The sequence below is a fragment of the Haliotis rufescens genome, unplaced genomic scaffold (assembly GCF_023055435.1).
Source record: "Haliotis rufescens isolate VD_foot unplaced genomic scaffold, xgHalRufe1.0.p SCAF_16, whole genome shotgun sequence".
In the NCBI taxonomy this organism is placed as follows: domain Eukaryota; kingdom Metazoa; phylum Mollusca; class Gastropoda; order Lepetellida; family Haliotidae; genus Haliotis; species Haliotis rufescens.
This window is the reverse complement of record NW_025963846.1, coordinates 18,235,017-18,253,496: the sequence shown is the minus strand read 5'-3', so window position 1 is coordinate 18,253,496 and position 18,480 is coordinate 18,235,017. Positions and strand designations below refer to the sequence as shown.

Here is an 18,480-nt window from a genome sequence, read left to right as displayed (position 1 = left end):
CCGTCTGCTCTCTACAGCTTACACAGTGTTGTCTCACCTGTCCGTCTGCTCTCTACAGTTTACACAGTGTTGTCTCACCTGTCCGTCTGCTCTCTACAGTTTACACAGTGTTGTCTCACCTGTCCGTCTGCTCTCTACAGTTTACACAGTGTTGTCTCACCTGTCCGTCTGCTCTCTACAGTTTACAGTGTTGTCTCACCTGTTCGTTTGCTCTCTACAGTTTACAGAGTGTTGTCTCACCTGTCCGTCTGCTCTCTACAGTTTACAGTGTTGTCTCACCTGTCCGTCTGCTCTCTACAGTTTACAGTGTTGTCTCACCTGTCCGTTTGCTCTCTACAGTTTACAGTGTTGTCACACCTGTCCGTCTGCTCTCTACAGTTTACACAGTGTTGTCTCACCTGTCCGTCTGCTCTCTACAGTTTACAGTGTTGTCACACCTGTCCGTCTGCTCTCTACAGCTTACACAGTGTTGTCTCACCTGTCCGTTTGCTCTCTACAGTTTACAGTGTTGTCTCACCTGTCCGTCTGCTCTCTACAGTTTACACAGTGTTGTCTCACCTGTCCGTCTGCTCTCTACAGTTTACACAGTGTTGTCTCACCTGTCCGTCTGCTCTCTACAGCTTACACAGTGTTGTCTCACCTGTCCGTCTGCTCTCTACAGCTTACACAGTGTTGTCTCACCTGTCCGTCTGCTCTCTACAGTTTACACAGTGTTGTCTCACCTGTCCGTCTGCTCTCTACAGTTTACACAGTGTTGTCTCACCTGTCCGTCTGCTCTCTACAGTTTACACAGTGTTGTCTCACCTGTCCGTCTGCTCTCTACAGTTTACAGTGTTGTCTCACCTGTCCGTTTGCTCTCTACAGTTTACACAGTGTTGTCTCACCTGTCCGTCTGCTCTCTACAGTTTACAGTGTTGTCTCACCTGTCCGTCTGCTCTCTACAGTTTACAGTGTTGTCTCACCTGTCCGTTTGCTCTCTACAGTTTACACAGTGTTGTCTCACCTGTCCGTCTGCTCTCTACAGTTTACACAGTGTTGTCTCACCTGTCCGTTTGCTCTCTACAGTTTACACAGTGTTGTCTCACCTGTCTGTCTGCTCTCTACAGTTTACACAGTGTTGTCTCACCTGTCCGTCTGCTCTCTACAGTTTACACAGTGTTGTCTCACCTGTCCATCTGCTCTCTACAGTTTACACAGTGTTGTCTCACCTGTCCGTCTGCTCTCTACAGTTTACACAGTGTTGTCTCACCTGTCCGTTTGCTCTCTACAGTTTACACAGTGTTGTCTCACCTGTCCGTCTGCTCTCTACAGTTTACACAGTGTCGTCTCACCTCTCCGTTTGCTCTCTACAGTTTACAGTGTTGTCTCACCTGTCCGTCTGCTCTCTACAGTTTACACAGTGTTGCCTCACCTGTCCGTCTGCTCTCTACAGTTTACAGTGTTGTCTCACCTGTCCGTTTGCTCTCTACAGTTTAAGCAGTGTTGTCTCACCTGTCCGTCTGCTCTCTACAGTTTACACAGTGTCGTCTCACCTGTCCGTCTGCTCTCTACAGTTTACACAGTGTTGTCTCACCTGTCCATCTGCTCTCTACAGTTTACAGTGTTGTCACACCTGTCCGTCTGCTCTCTACAGCTTACACAGTGTTGTCTCACCTGTCCGTCTGCTCTCTACAGTTTACACAGTGTTGTCTCACCTGTCCGTCTGCTCTCTACAGTTTACACAGTGTTGTCTCACCTGTCCGTCTGCTCTCTACAGTTTACACAGTGTTGTCTCACCTGTCTGTCTGCTCTCTACAGTTTACACAGTGTTGTCTCACCTGTCCGTCTGCTCTCTACAGTTTACACAGTGTTGTCTCACCTGTCCGTCTGCTCTCTACAGTTTACACAGTGTTGTCTCACCTGTCCGTCTGCTCTCTACAGCTTACACAGTGTTGTCTCACCTGTCCGTCTGCTCTCTACAGCTTACACAGTGTTGTCTCACCTGTCCGTTTGCTCTCTACAGTTTACACAGTGTTGTCTCACCTGTCCGTCTGCTCTCTACAGTTTACACAGTGTTGTCTCACCTGTCCGTCTGCTCTCTACAGTTTACACAGTGTTGTCTCACCTGTCCGTCTGCTCTCTACAGTTTACAGTGTTGTCTCACCTGTCCGTTTGCTCTCTACAGTTTACAGAGTGTTGTCTCACCTGTCCGTCTGCTCTCTACAGTTTACAGTGTTGTCTCACCTGTCCGTCTGCTCTCTACAGTTTACAGTGTTGTCTCACCTGTCCGTTTGCTCTCTACAGTTTACACAGTGTTGTCTCACCTGTCCGTCTGCTCTCTACAGTTTACACAGTGTTGTCTCACCTGTCCGTTTGCTCTCTACAGTTTACACAGTGTTGTCTCACCTGTCTGTCTGCTCTCTACAGTTTACACAGTGTTGTCTCACCTGTCCGTCTGCTCTCTACAGTTTACACAGTGTTGTCTCACCTGTCCATCTGCTCTCTACAGTTTACACAGTGTTGTCTCACCTGTCCGTCTGCTCTCTACAGTTTACACAGTGTTGTCTCACCTGTCCGTTTGCTCTCTACAGTTTACACAGTGTTGTCTCACCTGTCCGTCTGCTCTCTACAGTTTACACAGTGTCGTCTCACCTGTCCGTTTGCTCTCTACAGTTTACAGTGTTGTCTCACCTGTCCGTCTGCTCTCTACAGTTTACACAGTGTTGCCTCACCTGTCCGTCTGCTCTCTACAGTTTACAGTGTTGTCTCACCTGTCCGTTTGCTCTCTATAGTTTAAGCAGTGTTGTCTCACCTGTCCGTCTGCTCTCTACAGTTTACACAGTGTCGTCTCACCTGTCCGTCTGCTCTCTACAGTTTACACAGTGTTGTCTCACCTGTCCGTCTGCTCTCTACAGTTTACACAGTGTTGTCTCACCTGTCCGTCTGCTCTCTACAGTTTACAGTGTTGTCTCACCTGTCCGTCTGCTCTCTACAGTTTACAGTGTTGTCTCACCTGTCCATCTGCTCTCTACAGTTTACAGTGTCGTCTCACCTGTCCGTCTGCTCTCTACAGTTTACACAGTGTCGTCTCACCTGTCCGTCTGCTCTCTACAGTTTACACAGTGTTGTCTCACCTGTTCGTCTACTCTCTACAGTTTACACAGTGTTGTCTCACCTGTCCGTCTGCTCTCTACAGTTTACACAGTGTCGTCTCACCTGTCCATTCTTTTTACAGTTTACACAAAGATGTCTCACCTGTCCATCTGCTCCTGCCACAAGTCCTATAGAAATCAGACACTCCGGCTCTGTTGCCTGCCCAGCCTGAAACAGAAATACAGTACTTTCAGGTCTCTACAGATGACAGTGATCATATTTCCACTGAGGCTATATTAAAACACGGCACTCCACCTGCCTCAACCAAATAGGTGAAATGTCAGCCACCGCTGGAAGGAAGCCATATTGGAAGTAGTATTGTTTTGTAACTAGACTGTCACATGACTCATCCCAATCTTGCAAGAGTTGTGACCTCGTTATACATGTTAAAATGTTTTTAGGTATTCTATACCTTACCTCAAAATCAATGTGTATAGATAATTTCTGTTCAAAATTGTCAATACCGTCATAAAAATCTTTGAGATCTGGCTGTACATGGATTAAAATGAAGCAGTGCAACATCACTGCTTCCCTGCTGGGCCTGTTAATCTGTGTCACATTGTCAGATTAGAAATGTACAAATGACAAATGTATGCCAATGGCACATGGCTATGATGTCATTGAGGGAAGCCACCTTGGCTTTTCTTATGTGGTTTCCAATTAATCTTTTGTTCCCTTTGCTAGTACCATATTTTCATGAGTATAGTGCAAACTTTAAAAAACAAAATCACCTGTAAAAAGGGGATGCACATAATACATGCAATAATGAGTCAAAGACATTACCATGGACACGGAACACCGGAAATACCATGTCAACAAATCTGTACTGAGGTATGCAATTTAATCATGTAATTACACAGTGTTCGAAATACCTGCCTGCCCGACCGTCCGAGACAGGTTGATTTCAACTCGGGCTGCCAGATTTTCAAATCCCCCTGCCCGACGGTCGGGTTATATTTCATATGTGAAAATATTCTAAATATTTCCTGATGATAAGCATTAATTCACATGTAAAGATGAATGATTAAATGTAACCAAAAAGAAACCCTGTTTGCTTTTAGACAACCTACGAGTAATTTAGCGATGCGCCTCTACTACAACGGACCGTCTATATACACGATAGTGTGCAGATACTTGTCCTCATGATATGTATGCACACAGTGGCACAAAGCAGCAAGGTGAGGTGAAATGGAGTTCAACATCAAGATTACTGCACTTATATAACGACGTGCATGCACATGTGTGTGTGTGGCTGCTTGTACTAACCTGTACCAATGCAAATTTTATAGTGCTAGCCCACTAAAATACAATGCCGCAGTTAAACATCAATACCCCATTCAGACACAGTGTACTGACTCCGAGTCGACCAGTCCTTATTTTAGCCCCTTAATGCCGAGCACCAGGCAGGGTAACAACAAGTATCATCCTTAACCGTCTTTTGGTTTGATGCGGCCAGGGATCGAACCCCGGACCTTCCGCTCTCCGGGCAGACGTTCTACCACTAGACCACGGAGGTGGTCAGCCAAAGCAGTGTGATGTACTGAGAGCATGCCCCCGACAGTCACCACTGATCGGTAACGCCCAATCATCAATCGTCCAAGTCAATATTTATCACAAGGCGCACAATGTGGGACAATTCGAAGGAACTGTATCGATACATTACATAATTACATAATTATTAGTACATTATTTGTATTGTGACAGTGCATAGTAAATTTGTTTGTGTTTTTTAGAGTTTGTTCACAATGAAGGGCATATCGTCTTCGATGTCATGTTAGCTGAATTTCCATAAAAGTCATGGACCTGAAAGTTCTGTTATGTTAAACCTTCATGTATCATCTAGTCATTCTTTCTTGATCATGAAGCACAGAGGTATCTCACTCACTGTCATGATACCAATGCAATCTCATTAAAATCAGACTCTCGCTATCGCTAAACAAAGATCTGAGGACATTCCATCACGTCACGTCAGACCGACCTTGCGCGAACTTTGACCGACTAATAGAATGAGCAATCAGAAGGCAGCTTTATCGTGCTTTACAGTACTAATTTTAAAATGGTGACTACGCTTCGAAACATATTTTGACAAATTCGCGATTACAAATTTTAAACCTAAACAAAAGAACATTCTGGAATGGCTAATAGATGGTCCAGTTTGTATGGATTCAGTCGTTAAACCCGTAACTATCATTCGGAAAACCCCGTGTTAAAGTTTACGAGGCTGTATGATTAGAAATCACATTCCGACTATCACTTTCATGATCTGGTAAGCGACACTCTCATTGGTCAAATGAAAGGTCGTTCTGACGTGACCCCTAATGGGATGTCTTCAGATCTTTGTTTAGCAGTAGCGAGAACTAAGGTCTGATTTTAATGAGATTGGATACGAATCTAACTGCAACTGTGTATATCACCCAAGCCCTACAACGCACCTCGTCTACAAACGCGTGGGTGAAGTGTCCCGCCTTCAGCCCCAGCGTGTACAGTGATCCAGCAGAGTTGCACGTACACACCACCACCCGGTACCGCGATATTATCTGAAGGTCATCTCCATAGCGACAGTACTTCTCTATCATCTCAGCGACATTCTGAAAATCACAAACCGATGTACATTAATGCACTAAGAAACAAACATTTATTATATCGAAGTTCCACCAATCCACATATACTCTTTGACATGAAAATATTTTAATATTTTTGTGGTAAAGCTGCCTTTTTATATGAATTAAATAGAAAGGGGGCCACAGAATCTCTTAATTTCAGTAACTGGAAAATCTAGACTTGCCAAAGTGACGGTTATGTAAACTTGCTTGGGATGTTTCAGACTTTTGGTTTCAGGTTAGGTATGAGAGACAAAGTTCTACCATAATATACTATTTACCGGTAGGCCTCTTTGTATTTATCAGTTTTTCAAAAGAATTGTTGGTGAATAATGGAAAAATATGTGTATTTTCTATAGGGAGACTGTCATATTTTGAACGTTTGTGAAACTCAACACAATTATTTGTATGACAACAGGTCCAAAAAGTCAGTCACATTCAGTCCCCACTCAATATCCCTGTCCAATTTTGGGTAGTATTCGAGGTATTTTCACAGTAGATAAGACCCAATAAAAAATACTATCATCTGGTTCTGATAAGACTTAATATCAAATCAGGATCAGCTGGAAGGCTTTTTCTCTTTTATTTTTTCAAGCGAGCCTCCAACTGGTTGGATAACTACTGTAAAGTTAGTAGTGTTTGGAATCTATTTTCCTGTTGAGTTATTTCTTTACTGGTAAGCATCTCAATAAAGGTCCAGTCTGATTAATCAATTTCTTTTTAGACGTCACTGTCTCCATCGTACCTCCAGGCTCCTGTTGAATGCATTCAGTCTCACCAAGTCGGACTCCTTCACCAAGCCACTGGCCACAAGTCTCTCCGCCTACACACAAGACAGAGTTCTCACAAAACTAGTACATGGGCTTCATGACTTTAGACACGATCTACTAACAAACATCATTGTGCTTCCTGATTACTATCTTTGATCATTCATTGTATACTACTCAAAAGAAGTTAAGGATCACCCGATTCTTTCATATTGGTAAAGTTAATCTGTCATGGCATGAGAATTAACTATTGTAATATGGAAGAAGCAGGTGATCCTTAACTTCTTTTGAGTAGTATATTACATCCCCATTCTATTACGATAGTTTAACTGAGCCCCTTCACAACTGTAACGTCATTTCAGAAGGAACCTCCCCATCTCCTTCATCACCATCTGAGCATGGACAGCCAACAGCCAACAGGTGAGGTGAGGTGAAATTGGGTTTAACGTCGCGTCCAAGATTATTGCACTTATATAGCGACGTGCATGCACGTGTATGTGTGTGTGTGGCTGCTTGTACTAGTCCGGACTGATGCCGATTTATAGTGCTAGCTCACTGAGATACCATGCCGCAGTTTAACAGGAATACCCCACTCAGACACAATATACTGACTCCGAGCCGACCAGTCCTTGTTTTAGCCCCTTAATGCCGAGCGCCAGACAGGGTAACAACAAGTACAATCTTTTAACGTCTTTTTGTATGACGCGGCCCGGGATCGAACCCCGGACCTTCCGCTCTCCGGGCGGACGCTCTACCACAAGACCACGGAGACGGTCCAAACAGCCAACAGATATACAGTTGATACACATATTGGAACACTAAAATTCAAGGATTTTCAACTGTCATTTTCAATTCTCTTGCAGTTGGGTTATTAACCTCAGTCTGGCAATATATATTTAAATCCAGCATACCATATATTAATCGTAAGACCTAAAAGGCAGTATGATCATCACAAATTTTCAAACAAGATTTGTTTTCACAACCCCAAAATAAAATATAAAATGTCTGTCATGAATGTTTATACTTTGTACAATTCAAGGCTTTTCAAACTATTTTGGTGATTTTCAAGGCTTTTGACTTTAAAAAATCAAGGGTGGCCAGTAAAGTTGTTAAGCCTGTATGAACCTTGACAGCTATTCAGCACTCAGGCATTCTAACAATGCTATGGTTCAGAGTTGACTTGTAGTGTAAAGTAAGGTACAAGGGGTACTTCTAAGTAGTACCCAACATGATGACCCCTTCAGCGTCGACCCTCAACCTCTATCTCATCCCTGGACTCACAAGAAGGTCTGCGGCACTGTTGGACGGCGTGGATGCTATGATCCGACTGGCGGGGATCTGGGAGAACACCTGGAGGATTGCCTCCACCATGGTCATCGTCTTCCCTGTACCTGGACAACAACGTCTACAGTGGAACAGCTACTATATACTAGTTTTTGTTTTTGTTTGTTTGTTGTTTAATGCCGCACTCAGCAATATTCCAGCTATATGACGGCAGTCTGTACAATAATCGAGTCTGGACCAGACAATCCAGTGATTGACATCATGAGCATCGATCCACACAATTGGGATCGATGACATGTATCAACCAAGTCAGCGAGCCTGACCACCCGATCCCGTTAGTCGCCTTTTACAACAAGCATAGTCGCCTTTTACGGCAAGAATGGGTTGCTGAGGACTAGTACTTATATGAGGAGATTAGGAGGAGATAATGCTGGATCAAGCGATACTACAACTTCTGGTTAATACTGTATGTGTTAAAACTACTCTGAAAACATGGCCCTCCATTTCTGTGAAATAAGGTATTCTGACATGTTTCCCCAAGTACTGGGCCATTTCACCCTTGATATCCAAATCCAGCTGATGCTCTGTGTGTGTTAAAGCACATTTGATTCCGTCCCACAAATACAAGTTTCTTGGCCTCCTGAATCAATATTTATGATGTATACCAATCTAGCATCTAATGATAACCCTTACATTGAGACTGAGGCAGAAAGTGGGCACCAGAACAGCGAACATGTAATGAAAAAATAAAAATTCTTTTCTTTTATGACATACCGTATTCGACATAATAAGTGCCCAGGGCGCTCTCATAATTAGAAAAAGGTGGCTCTTATTAAAATATTATTTTGGTGAAAAACAGAGTTGAAAGATAAATTTTGTTGGTTTATGCTGACAGCCTGAAATGTTTATATACGACAGATATATTTTTCCAGAATTTAATTGCCCACAATTGAGGGTGCATATTACACACAATTGCGTATTATACACGAATAAATAGGTCTTGTGGACATTGATCAATCGGAAGGGGATGCTAATTGGGATTGTTCACTAGCCAATATACTAGCAAATATCGCAGTGGGCGCTTATTAGAGCGGAGTGCTTATTATGTCAAATACGGTATTTTTTTATCAAAGATAACCAAATTCATCCATACCAGGTGGGCCAAATATAACATAGGGTAACGGTCGACTCTGTCCCAGGAGAATTTTGATGACAGCAGCCTTCTGCCTGTTGTTTAGACTCCCGTTGAAGAACTGGATTCTGTCCTGTGTCCATGAGTTGATGCTCGGCAGATACTGAGATTTACCATTTCCGTCACCTTTCTCTTCTGCAGAATGTTTCGATGTGTTTTGAGGAAGACTGTGACTGTTATTTTGGTCGGCACTACCAAAGCCAGTGTAAGTCGCCTGGAGTTTGACAACATCTCGTGCAGCAGACGGCTTTGATAGTTGAATTTGTGGCATCTTGGTTTCAAGAGAAGATGGAAACAGAACTGAAATTGGAAAAATGTACTATCACCAAACAATGTGTCAAAAGCAGACAATACAAATCTGTGCTAAAAGCAGTGTTCAGGTGTCCTATACTCTTCAGAGTATTGCGTAGGTATTGTTAAATGTACATGATAAAATCATATTCCCCAATTAAACAATATGACCCATGATATGACCAATATGATTTTAAGTCACATCGGCAATATTTCAGCCATATTGTGACTTTCAAAGGTCATACATAATAAATACATGTAAACTATAAAAACCTGTCAACAAGGGACAGTAAAAGAACTAGACTTATCACACATTATTATTTAAAACTAGCATGGAACTATAAAAATACATCACTAGACAGAACAATACATTATAAAAAGAGCTATAGATCGCCAGCAACTGAAGGTAGATCACCATACTGGGGACCATTGGGACTTACAGTACCTTTGCTACCTGCATGGACAAGAATCAAAATCAAACTTGTTGCCATGGAAACAGGACAAAATTAAATTAAATTTCCTAAAAAGCTAAAGGCACCACTTCACCTCCTGATTAATACATGTACCAAGTTTGGATGAAAAATTGTGAAATAGTTTTTGAGTTCTGCTCCAGAAACGAATACGGATAGAAGGACGGACGCACAGACAGACAAGATGTGATTATATCCCCCACATTATTTAAGACAGAGAGAGAGAGATTTGCATTATGGTGTGCTAGGCACACTTATCATCTCCACTACATCAATTCCACACTTACATGGCACGTATGAGGTACTGTAGGCATGAACATCTGTTGTAAGCTGTAGGTTTTGGAAACAGAATGCAGCTACATTGGATACTTTCATAATTATAATATCAGTAAAGTTGTCCAAGTTTTTACCTGTGTCCTTGAGATGGCGGACAGCCAGGGTGATGGCCTGGTGACATCGGCGCAGTGAGGTCCTGCATAAATACAATACAGCCATCACATTATTTCATCTCCCTCAAACACTGTTTTTACAACTAGGAGTGAGTGAGTGAGTTGGATTTTGCTCCGCTGTGAACAGTATTCCAGTTATATCACGGCGGGTCAGCTTAATGTGGAGGAAAGCCCAAAGTGATGCAGGTTCCAGATGTTTACCACTTCAGTGAAACCCACAAGCACAGGTATGGTGCTGACAAACCTAGAAACATAATCAGGGCTAACCAGGATTCGAACTCACAATCACAGGTTCCTGGTGTGCCCAAGGGATGCAACTCTGCACAGTGAATTGTGGCACCTAAGACAACAGGGCCAACTGTCATCCCTAGAAGCTCCTGCAAACTTTGTCATGGTTGGAAAAGAAAGAAAGAACACAAAGTCTGTGTCTGAAGAAATACTGTTTGGAGTTTCTTTCCATTACTTCCTGGGGCGGTCGGGTAGCCTAGTGGTTAAAGCGGTCGCTCGTCACACCGAAAGACCCGGGTTTGATTCCCGACATGGGTACAATGTGTGAAGCCCATTTCTGGTGTCCCCCGCCGTGATATTGTTGGAATATTGCTAAAAGTGACGTAAAACCATACTCACTCACTCACTCCATTACTTCCTGTTAATAAAACACCAATTTGTTTTGCTGTGCCTTTAATTTAACATCTCCTGATTCCACTGACATCTGTGATCCAAGAACCAAGAAATACTGGCTTAAAATAAACTTTGCCTGTTAAACGTAAACTCCACGTTGTAATCCTCTCCATTGTACTTTCCCTGGAACTCAGGATTGAACTTCAACAGCACTTCGCTACTGTGTATCTGTAAAACAAACAACTGCCTTCAGTCGTCTTCCAATTAATTCATTTCACACATAACCAGGCATAGATTTAACAACAAATTTGTTTTGCATTTGTTTGTTTGTTGTTTAACGCCGCACTCAGCAATATTCCAGCTATATGACGGCGGTCTGTAAAATAATCGAGTCTGGACCAGACAATCCAGTGATTGACATCATGAGCATCAATCCACGCAATTGGGACCGATGACATGTATCAACCAAGTCAGCGAGCCTGACCACCCGATCCCGTTAGTCGCCTTTTACGACAAGCATAGTCGCCTTTTACGGGTCATTGTCATAGCTTACCTCTGACAAAGGGCAGTTACACTAGCGGACAGACTGATGGATTGCCACGAAAGGTAAGTAAAAAGAATTGTTGTTTTACGTATATGTTGCTTTGCCACTGTATAAGAAACAGATTTTAGTTGGAACTATATTGGCTACTGTCACTGTCCGACTGACACATCAATTACCCTGTGATGCAATAAATACTAATGCGCGCATTCCAGGAAAACTCGCAATGTTTCGGTAAGGTTTGTGAGAGAGAGAAAGCGATTTTCAAGCACAGAATAAAAGAATGACATCATATGATAAAGAGGTTATCACGCTTGTGTGTTTGGGGATGGTTAATTTCCTGTTTTAGGAATAAACACTATGTACCGGGGTATTTAGCTCGTTGTTTTTAGTAGTAGAATATTTGCTACCAATACTAGTAAGTGAGTTGGGTCTGACACCACTTTGAACAGTATTCCACTTAAATCACAGCATGTCAACTCAATGTGGGAGAAAAGCCCAAAGTGATGCAGGTCCTAGATATTTACCACTTTGGCGGTACTCACGAGTACAGGTATGGTGCTGACAAGCCTAGAAACATAATCAGGACGAACCAAGATTCGCACCTACAATCATAAGTTAATTTGTGCGAGATCCCATCATATTATCACTAATCACAGACTGACTGAAGCAACTCTCACTTCATGCACAAAACCCTCATAGCATGGTCCATCAGGGTCCCCTGGATCAGTGAGGATGATCTTGTCCCCGATGAGAATAGAAGGTCGACCTTCAGCCAGGCCAGGGACTTCAAGGGCCAGGTACACCCCACATCGACGTAAACACACCTACAACACAGGTGATTAAATCTAACAATTGCAATGAATGTTTTCAGTTCTTACAATTGTATTTCATTTATCATTCATCTGAAGTGGATATAGTTATTATCAAAAACTGAGGTTAAGTGTTCAGTTGGTTGGTTGGTTTGTAGTTTAACGCCGCACACAGCAATATTCCAGCTATATGATGGCGGTCTGTAAATAATCGAGTCTGGACCAGGCTATCGAGTGATTAATATCATGAGCATTGATCCACACAATTGGGATCGATGACATGCATCACCCAAGTCAGTGAGCCTGACCACCCAATCCTGTTAGTCGCCTCTTACAACAAGAATAGTCGCCTTTTACTGCAAGCATGGGTTGCTGAAGACTTATTCTGCCCCGATTCACAGGTCGGTTTAGTTTTTGAAATCACTTGTCAAATCTTTTCAAACCTTGAAGAAAGGTACAGATCGCTATCTGAATGAGTGAGTCGAGTTTTATGCCATTTCTCAGCAAGGGTGGCCCAGAAGTCTCAGGCACCACAACTTGCTGTGCAGATCAGGGTTAGAACTATACTCAAAAGCATTACCAGCCCAGGTGAAGATGAAATTCCCTTGCAATGTTAAAACAATGGGGAATTTTTTAAATTTGTACTATCCCACAGGAATTCCGGGCTAGAGGGCTAGCGTTAATTTCTAACCCTGGCAGAGTTGCTTCCCTTTGCTCTGCTTGGACTCTTCTCATTAAAAGCATAGCTGTTTGAATATTGTGGTTTTATGCCACACTCAGCAATATTCCAGGTATACGATGGAGGCCTGTAAACAACAGGATGGACCAGACAATCCAATGATTGATACAATGAGCAACTTCCTATGCTAACAATCAACCAAGTCACTGGCCTGACCACCTTCTGTTGAGTCGCCTCTTACCAGAGCTGAGGCTATAGAGCTATCAGATGACCAAACTAGTTCCAGTTTCTATCCCCAACTACAGCTGGCTATGCAAGGAATGTAAGTATAGAGACAAAACCATTTAGGGTAACCCCTGAAACACTGTCTCACCCTGTGGAGGTCAAACTGCCTGATGTCAATCTCCTGCTGGATTTCCTCCAGGTGCAGAAGAGTAGAAAACCTCTGTACATAGTTGCCCATTGTCAGTACCTGCCATTTTAGCATTTGTATATCAGTTATCACATGTTCAACCCCAAAGTACACCTCTGTAGAGGACAGGTGCACATTATTCATACATGCAAACAATGAGTTTTGACACTTTTTCCCCAAGAAAAATATTAGTGTCGACACTAAATGATGCAAAAAATAACTTATGTTTGTTGTCACCTGTTTGTGATACAATGTAGATTTGGACTCTGCATTTTTCACAAGGCTAAAAAAATAGTCTTGGTTCTCAGGCACCGCCCGCATCATCATAAAGTTTGCTGCTGGTTTCGTTTTTATTTCCATTTTTTTTTTAAATAAAAAAATCCTTAAATATTCCAGTTGTGTAACCAAATAAAAAGTTGTATACAATCAACCTGGGAAAGGGCCTCCCTTCATAACTGTATTCCTTGATGATTTAAATACTGGAATACAGTATTTGACTACCGTTGGACTTGGAATTATTAATGAATTTTGTTTTTTTTCTTAAAAACGGAAATAAAAACAAAACATGCTGCAAACTTTTTGATGATGCAGGACTACCATTTTTTAAGCCTTAGTGTAGCAGCTTTCATTTTGTGTGGTGCAGAAATAAAGCTGAATCATTGTAGAAGGCTGACAACTGATTTGCTGAAGAACCCATGCATTCTACTTTTCTACAGCATGGTCAAAGTTTACTCCATGTTACCTGACGCAACCTATTATGGTAGTGTTCTGAGATCTTGAAGCATAGAAGTAAAAGATCTGATTTAAATCAGATTGCATCGACATTATGACAATAGTACAGACTAGATAATGTAACTGTAACTGGTCAGTCAGACTGCTAGATTTCTAGACATAAGTCCCTATGGCAATCTACTAAAGCTGAGGGTTGAGTACAACCTCTGCTAGTTCAGGGACGAGTTGGGTGAGCTCTCCGTCACACCAAACACAGTCACGTAACCGCTCAGGAACTGGAAATGATGGCAGTTTCTGGGGCAGCTTCAGTTTGTTCTGAAACCTAGAATACATTAATGTTACTGCACCGTGCAAACAACAGACACCTGAATGCTTCTCTGTACAGTACTTGTCTAATTAATTTCTTAACGAATTTGTTCATATTATAACTATCAGTGCGTAGCCAGTTTTATAGAAAACAGTTTTATTTGAATGAAGTTGGGGACAAGTGATACTTGTACAAATATTTGCCCCCCCCCCCCCCAGTTAACTACGGCCTTGAACTATTGGGCGAACAATACACAAACAATATGTCTGTTCTTGAACAGATTTACAATAGTAGTTCATATGACTGTGTATTAGTAAAACGGGGGGCAGTCGGGTAGACTAGTGGTTAAGGCGTTCGCACGTCATGCCCAAGACCCGGGTTCGATTCCCAACATGGGTACAACGTGTGAAGCCCATTCCTGGTGTCCCACGCCGTGATATTGCTGGAATATTGCTAAAAGCAGCGTTAAACGATACTCACTCATTATTAGCAAAACTAATGTGTTGCAATCTTTTACGATACAGGTAAACTGGACAAGACAGTTACCATGATGATACAGAAGTATCCATTGTAACCAAATTATAAATATCATGACCTCTCACCTCTGTGGTCTTTGACCTGGGATGACCCATCCACCTGACCCTGCAGCTTTGTAACAATTCCCTTTGTTTGGGTTAGATCTGGTTAGAACATGAATGAAAGTTACCAATTTACATGACATTGTGACATCATAAACGGTACCCTGCTCCCTACATTGTCAATACTTCACAGGCTTGTGTCCACTACCCTCCCCTCCCCCCCACCCAACCCCATCACCCGTGAATGCATATGGCTGCTTTGAATCAAGCCACAGCCTGCTTAAGAATAAGAATAAGATTAGAGATTATTACACAAGCATCTGTGTCATACTGATTTCACGAAACGAGTGTCAGAATTCATGTATTTTCCAAGTGAGAGCGAGGGTAATACATGAATTATTACACAAGTTTTGCATAAGTATGACACACATATGAGTGTAATAATATCTGTATTACCCATTATTTGATAATCCTTTTGAGCTCCCATTTAAAACACTGCACTGATCATGACCGTAGTCTTAGAATGCCACAATCTTCAGCAATGACGTTGCTTCTATTATGAAGTCATTCCTCACCATATCTTTCATCACAATAAGAATCAAATGACGTCAACAATGCTGTCCTGATGACGGAAACAATACGCTGGTGTGCGAGAATTGATATTTGCACTAGTGCACATACAGTTTTTATGACCTCAGTTATTTTAAACCCTATGGGTAAAAACTATCAAGCTACATACAACTACATAACGCTACATACTATCCTCAGTGGTGTGACAAGTAGTCTCACTACTATCAGCATTTGTGTATGACGTCATTTGTATAACGTCATGTGTATGACGTCACAACTCGGGGTGTACCGCCATCTTGCCACACTGTTTGTGGTGTATTATGGAAGCCCCTTTGTCTCAGACAGACATGAAGACTTAAACAAGTGGCACTTACAGAAAGACATGACAAATACATCAAAGAATATTTGTTCTTGTTGTAAAAATGTTTGATTCTACTATTTCTTCTAGTGGATTTATTTTCATGGAACAGTTGTTAATGAGAAAAAATGTCCATGGCTGGGGATTTTATCTCCCGACATTTCTGTAAGTGATTGAAGTCTGGTATAAATTTCCTCTTGAAAATGTTCCCTCACCCTAACCCTAACATATCAATGTAATCATGTGACCTTACATTTGCAAGTTTTAATCACTTTGAATCACTTTGAATCACTGAAAATCTGTTCCGTGTGGAACTGCTCATTGTGGACAAATACAAGTGACTCAGTCACTGAACTTGTGTAAAGAAAAAGGTTGACATTAGGAGGAATCAAGAGAGTAAGTGATTTTATTTGTTTCACCTAGAGTTATATAGAGTTCCAGAGCTTATTTTGGTGTATTTTGAATTTGTGGAGACAGAAAACCTGCGGGTGCCGTACGGCCTTTGAAGTGAAGACATTTGGTCGCCTGAGGGAGTCCATGCAGCCACCGTAGCTTTTTGACAAATACCAAGGTAGCCGCAAGGTAGCCGCAAGGTAGCCACAAGGCGGCCACAGGGGGACCATACAGGGCCATGCGGGCAGACTGACGCCACCGCTACACAGGACAGCCACACAGCAAACACAAGGCCACCGTACGCCCTATGTATGGTTGCTGTGTTGCCATGTCTAATTGCTACAGCAAACCTAGAAATTAAAAAAGGTATAACTCCGCGCTATAATCCCACGGCGACCCCTACAGCCTGTAAAAGATAGGAATATGCCCTTAACTGATTACATAAGTTTGTATCATGTCTTTCACATACCGTATTCAACGTAATAAGCGCCCCGCTCTAATAAGCGCACACAGGGATATTTGCTGATATATTGGCTCGTGAACAATCCCAATTAGCACCCCTTCCGATTGATCAATGTACACAAGACATATTTATTCGTGTATAATACGCAGTCGTGTGTTATATGCACCCTTAATTATGGGCAATTAAATTCTAGAAAATATATCTGTCGTGTATGACACGCACATACTTTTCTTTCGCTACAGCTAAACAAAGATCTGAGGACATCCCATTAGGGGTCACGTCAGAACGACCTTACATCCGACCAATCAGAGCGTTGCTTACCAGATCATGAAAGTGACAGTCGGAATGTGATTTCAAATCATGCAACCTTTGAAAACTTTAACACGGGGTATTCCGAACGACAGTTACGGGCTTAACGACTGAATCCATACAATCTAGACTATCTATTAGCCATTCCAGAATGTTCTTTTGTCCAGGTTTCAAATTTTTAATCGAGAATTTGTCGAAATATGTTTCGAAGCATAGTCCCCAATTTCGAAATTAGTGACATAAAGCACGAGAAAGCTGCCTTCTCATTGGCTAATGTTGACTTCTTGTCAGTCATTCCATTGGTCGGTAAAAGTTTGCACAAGGTCAGTCTGACGTGACCCTTAATGGGGTGTCCTCAGGCCTTTGTTTAGCGGTAGCGAGAACTAAGATCTGATTTTAATGAGATTGGGATACACCAGGAAACATGGACAACAAGAAGGGAGTAGTAATTGTTGCACTATATGCAATTTGCCTGAAAATAAGGGTTGTTACCATGGTTACTATTTTTTAGTATATGAAATGAACTTCATTGTTGCCAAAATATTATGTACAAGTACTTGCTGTATATTAAACTACATGACTGTACAAACACATTTACACACACAGACGGATATTACAAGGCGAAAGACTATAGTAACATCATCCAATCAAATGCGAGGATTCAAGGAGATTCCCCTCACTGTCAAGAGGTCCCCAATTGTCCCCTCACTGGTCCGAAGACCCCAGTTTGTGGGGTTGCTAATGCTGACTGGCATCTGGTGAATATGAGGGTTAATTAAAACGGCGCCAGCTTGACGACTGAGGGTTGGAGTGTTGTTTCTGTAATAGAACTCGCTCCCTAATGTACGTCAAACATTATTATACAATGTATGCTCCCTCTTGTAACAGCATGGCGATCAATCTGGTGATCAGCAAATATACATGCAAACATTATGAAGTACATAAACTGTTCTAAAGACTGACAGTGTTTGTTAGGTGGAGTTAACACATAAACTGGCGACGAGGAGTTACCACATAAATTGGCAACGAGGAGTTACCATAGTTTCCCTTTATGCTTTATTAACCAAACTACATAATTAATCCTTGTGATATGAGATTTTACTTACCGTATTCGACATAATAAGCGCCCAGGGCGTTCTCAATATTAGAAATCGGGGGCTCTTATTAGAATATAATTTTGGTGAGAAAAAAAAAACAGAGTTGAAAGATCATAAATTTCGTGGTTTATGCTGACAGCCTGAAATGATACAAAAGAAAAGTATGTGCGTATCATACACGACAGATATATTTTCCAGAATTTAATTGCCCATAATTAAGGGTGCATATAACACACGAGTGCATATTATACACGAATAAATAAGTCTTGTGTACATTGATCAATTGGTAGGGGTGCTAATTGGGATTGTTCACTCGCTAATATATTAGCAAATATCGCTGTGGGGCTTATTAGAGCCGGGCGCTTATTACGTTGAATACGGTATTTAGACTAGTTTATGCATCCATGTTTTACCTTTGATAAC

The 18,480-nt window shown here is 41.9% G+C and overlaps 1 protein-coding gene across 2 annotated transcripts in view; it reads right to left on the bottom strand.

The window, feature by feature from the left end:
* LOC124121420 (RNA helicase Mov10l1-like) overlaps nt 1-18,480 on the bottom strand; it is a 32,189-nt gene that overhangs the window by 10,427 nt on the left and 3,282 nt on the right. For both annotated transcript variants that reach the window (XM_046484422.2, XM_048396944.1), the window contains exons 3-13: nt 14,892-14,969; nt 14,187-14,304; nt 13,212-13,310; nt 12,028-12,174; nt 10,943-11,034; nt 10,147-10,208; nt 8,937-9,275; nt 7,781-7,890; nt 6,478-6,555; nt 5,565-5,720; nt 3,235-3,300 (exon numbers count right to left, since the gene is read on the bottom strand). In XM_046484422.2, coding sequence (XP_046340378.2) covers nt 3,235-3,300; nt 5,565-5,720; nt 6,478-6,555; nt 7,781-7,890; nt 8,937-9,275; nt 10,147-10,208; nt 10,943-11,034; nt 12,028-12,174; nt 13,212-13,310; nt 14,187-14,304; nt 14,892-14,969 — 1,345 coding nt within the window. The remainder of the gene's footprint in view (nt 1-3,234; nt 3,301-5,564; nt 5,721-6,477; nt 6,556-7,780; nt 7,891-8,936; nt 9,276-10,146; nt 10,209-10,942; nt 11,035-12,027; nt 12,175-13,211; nt 13,311-14,186; nt 14,305-14,891; nt 14,970-18,480) is intronic.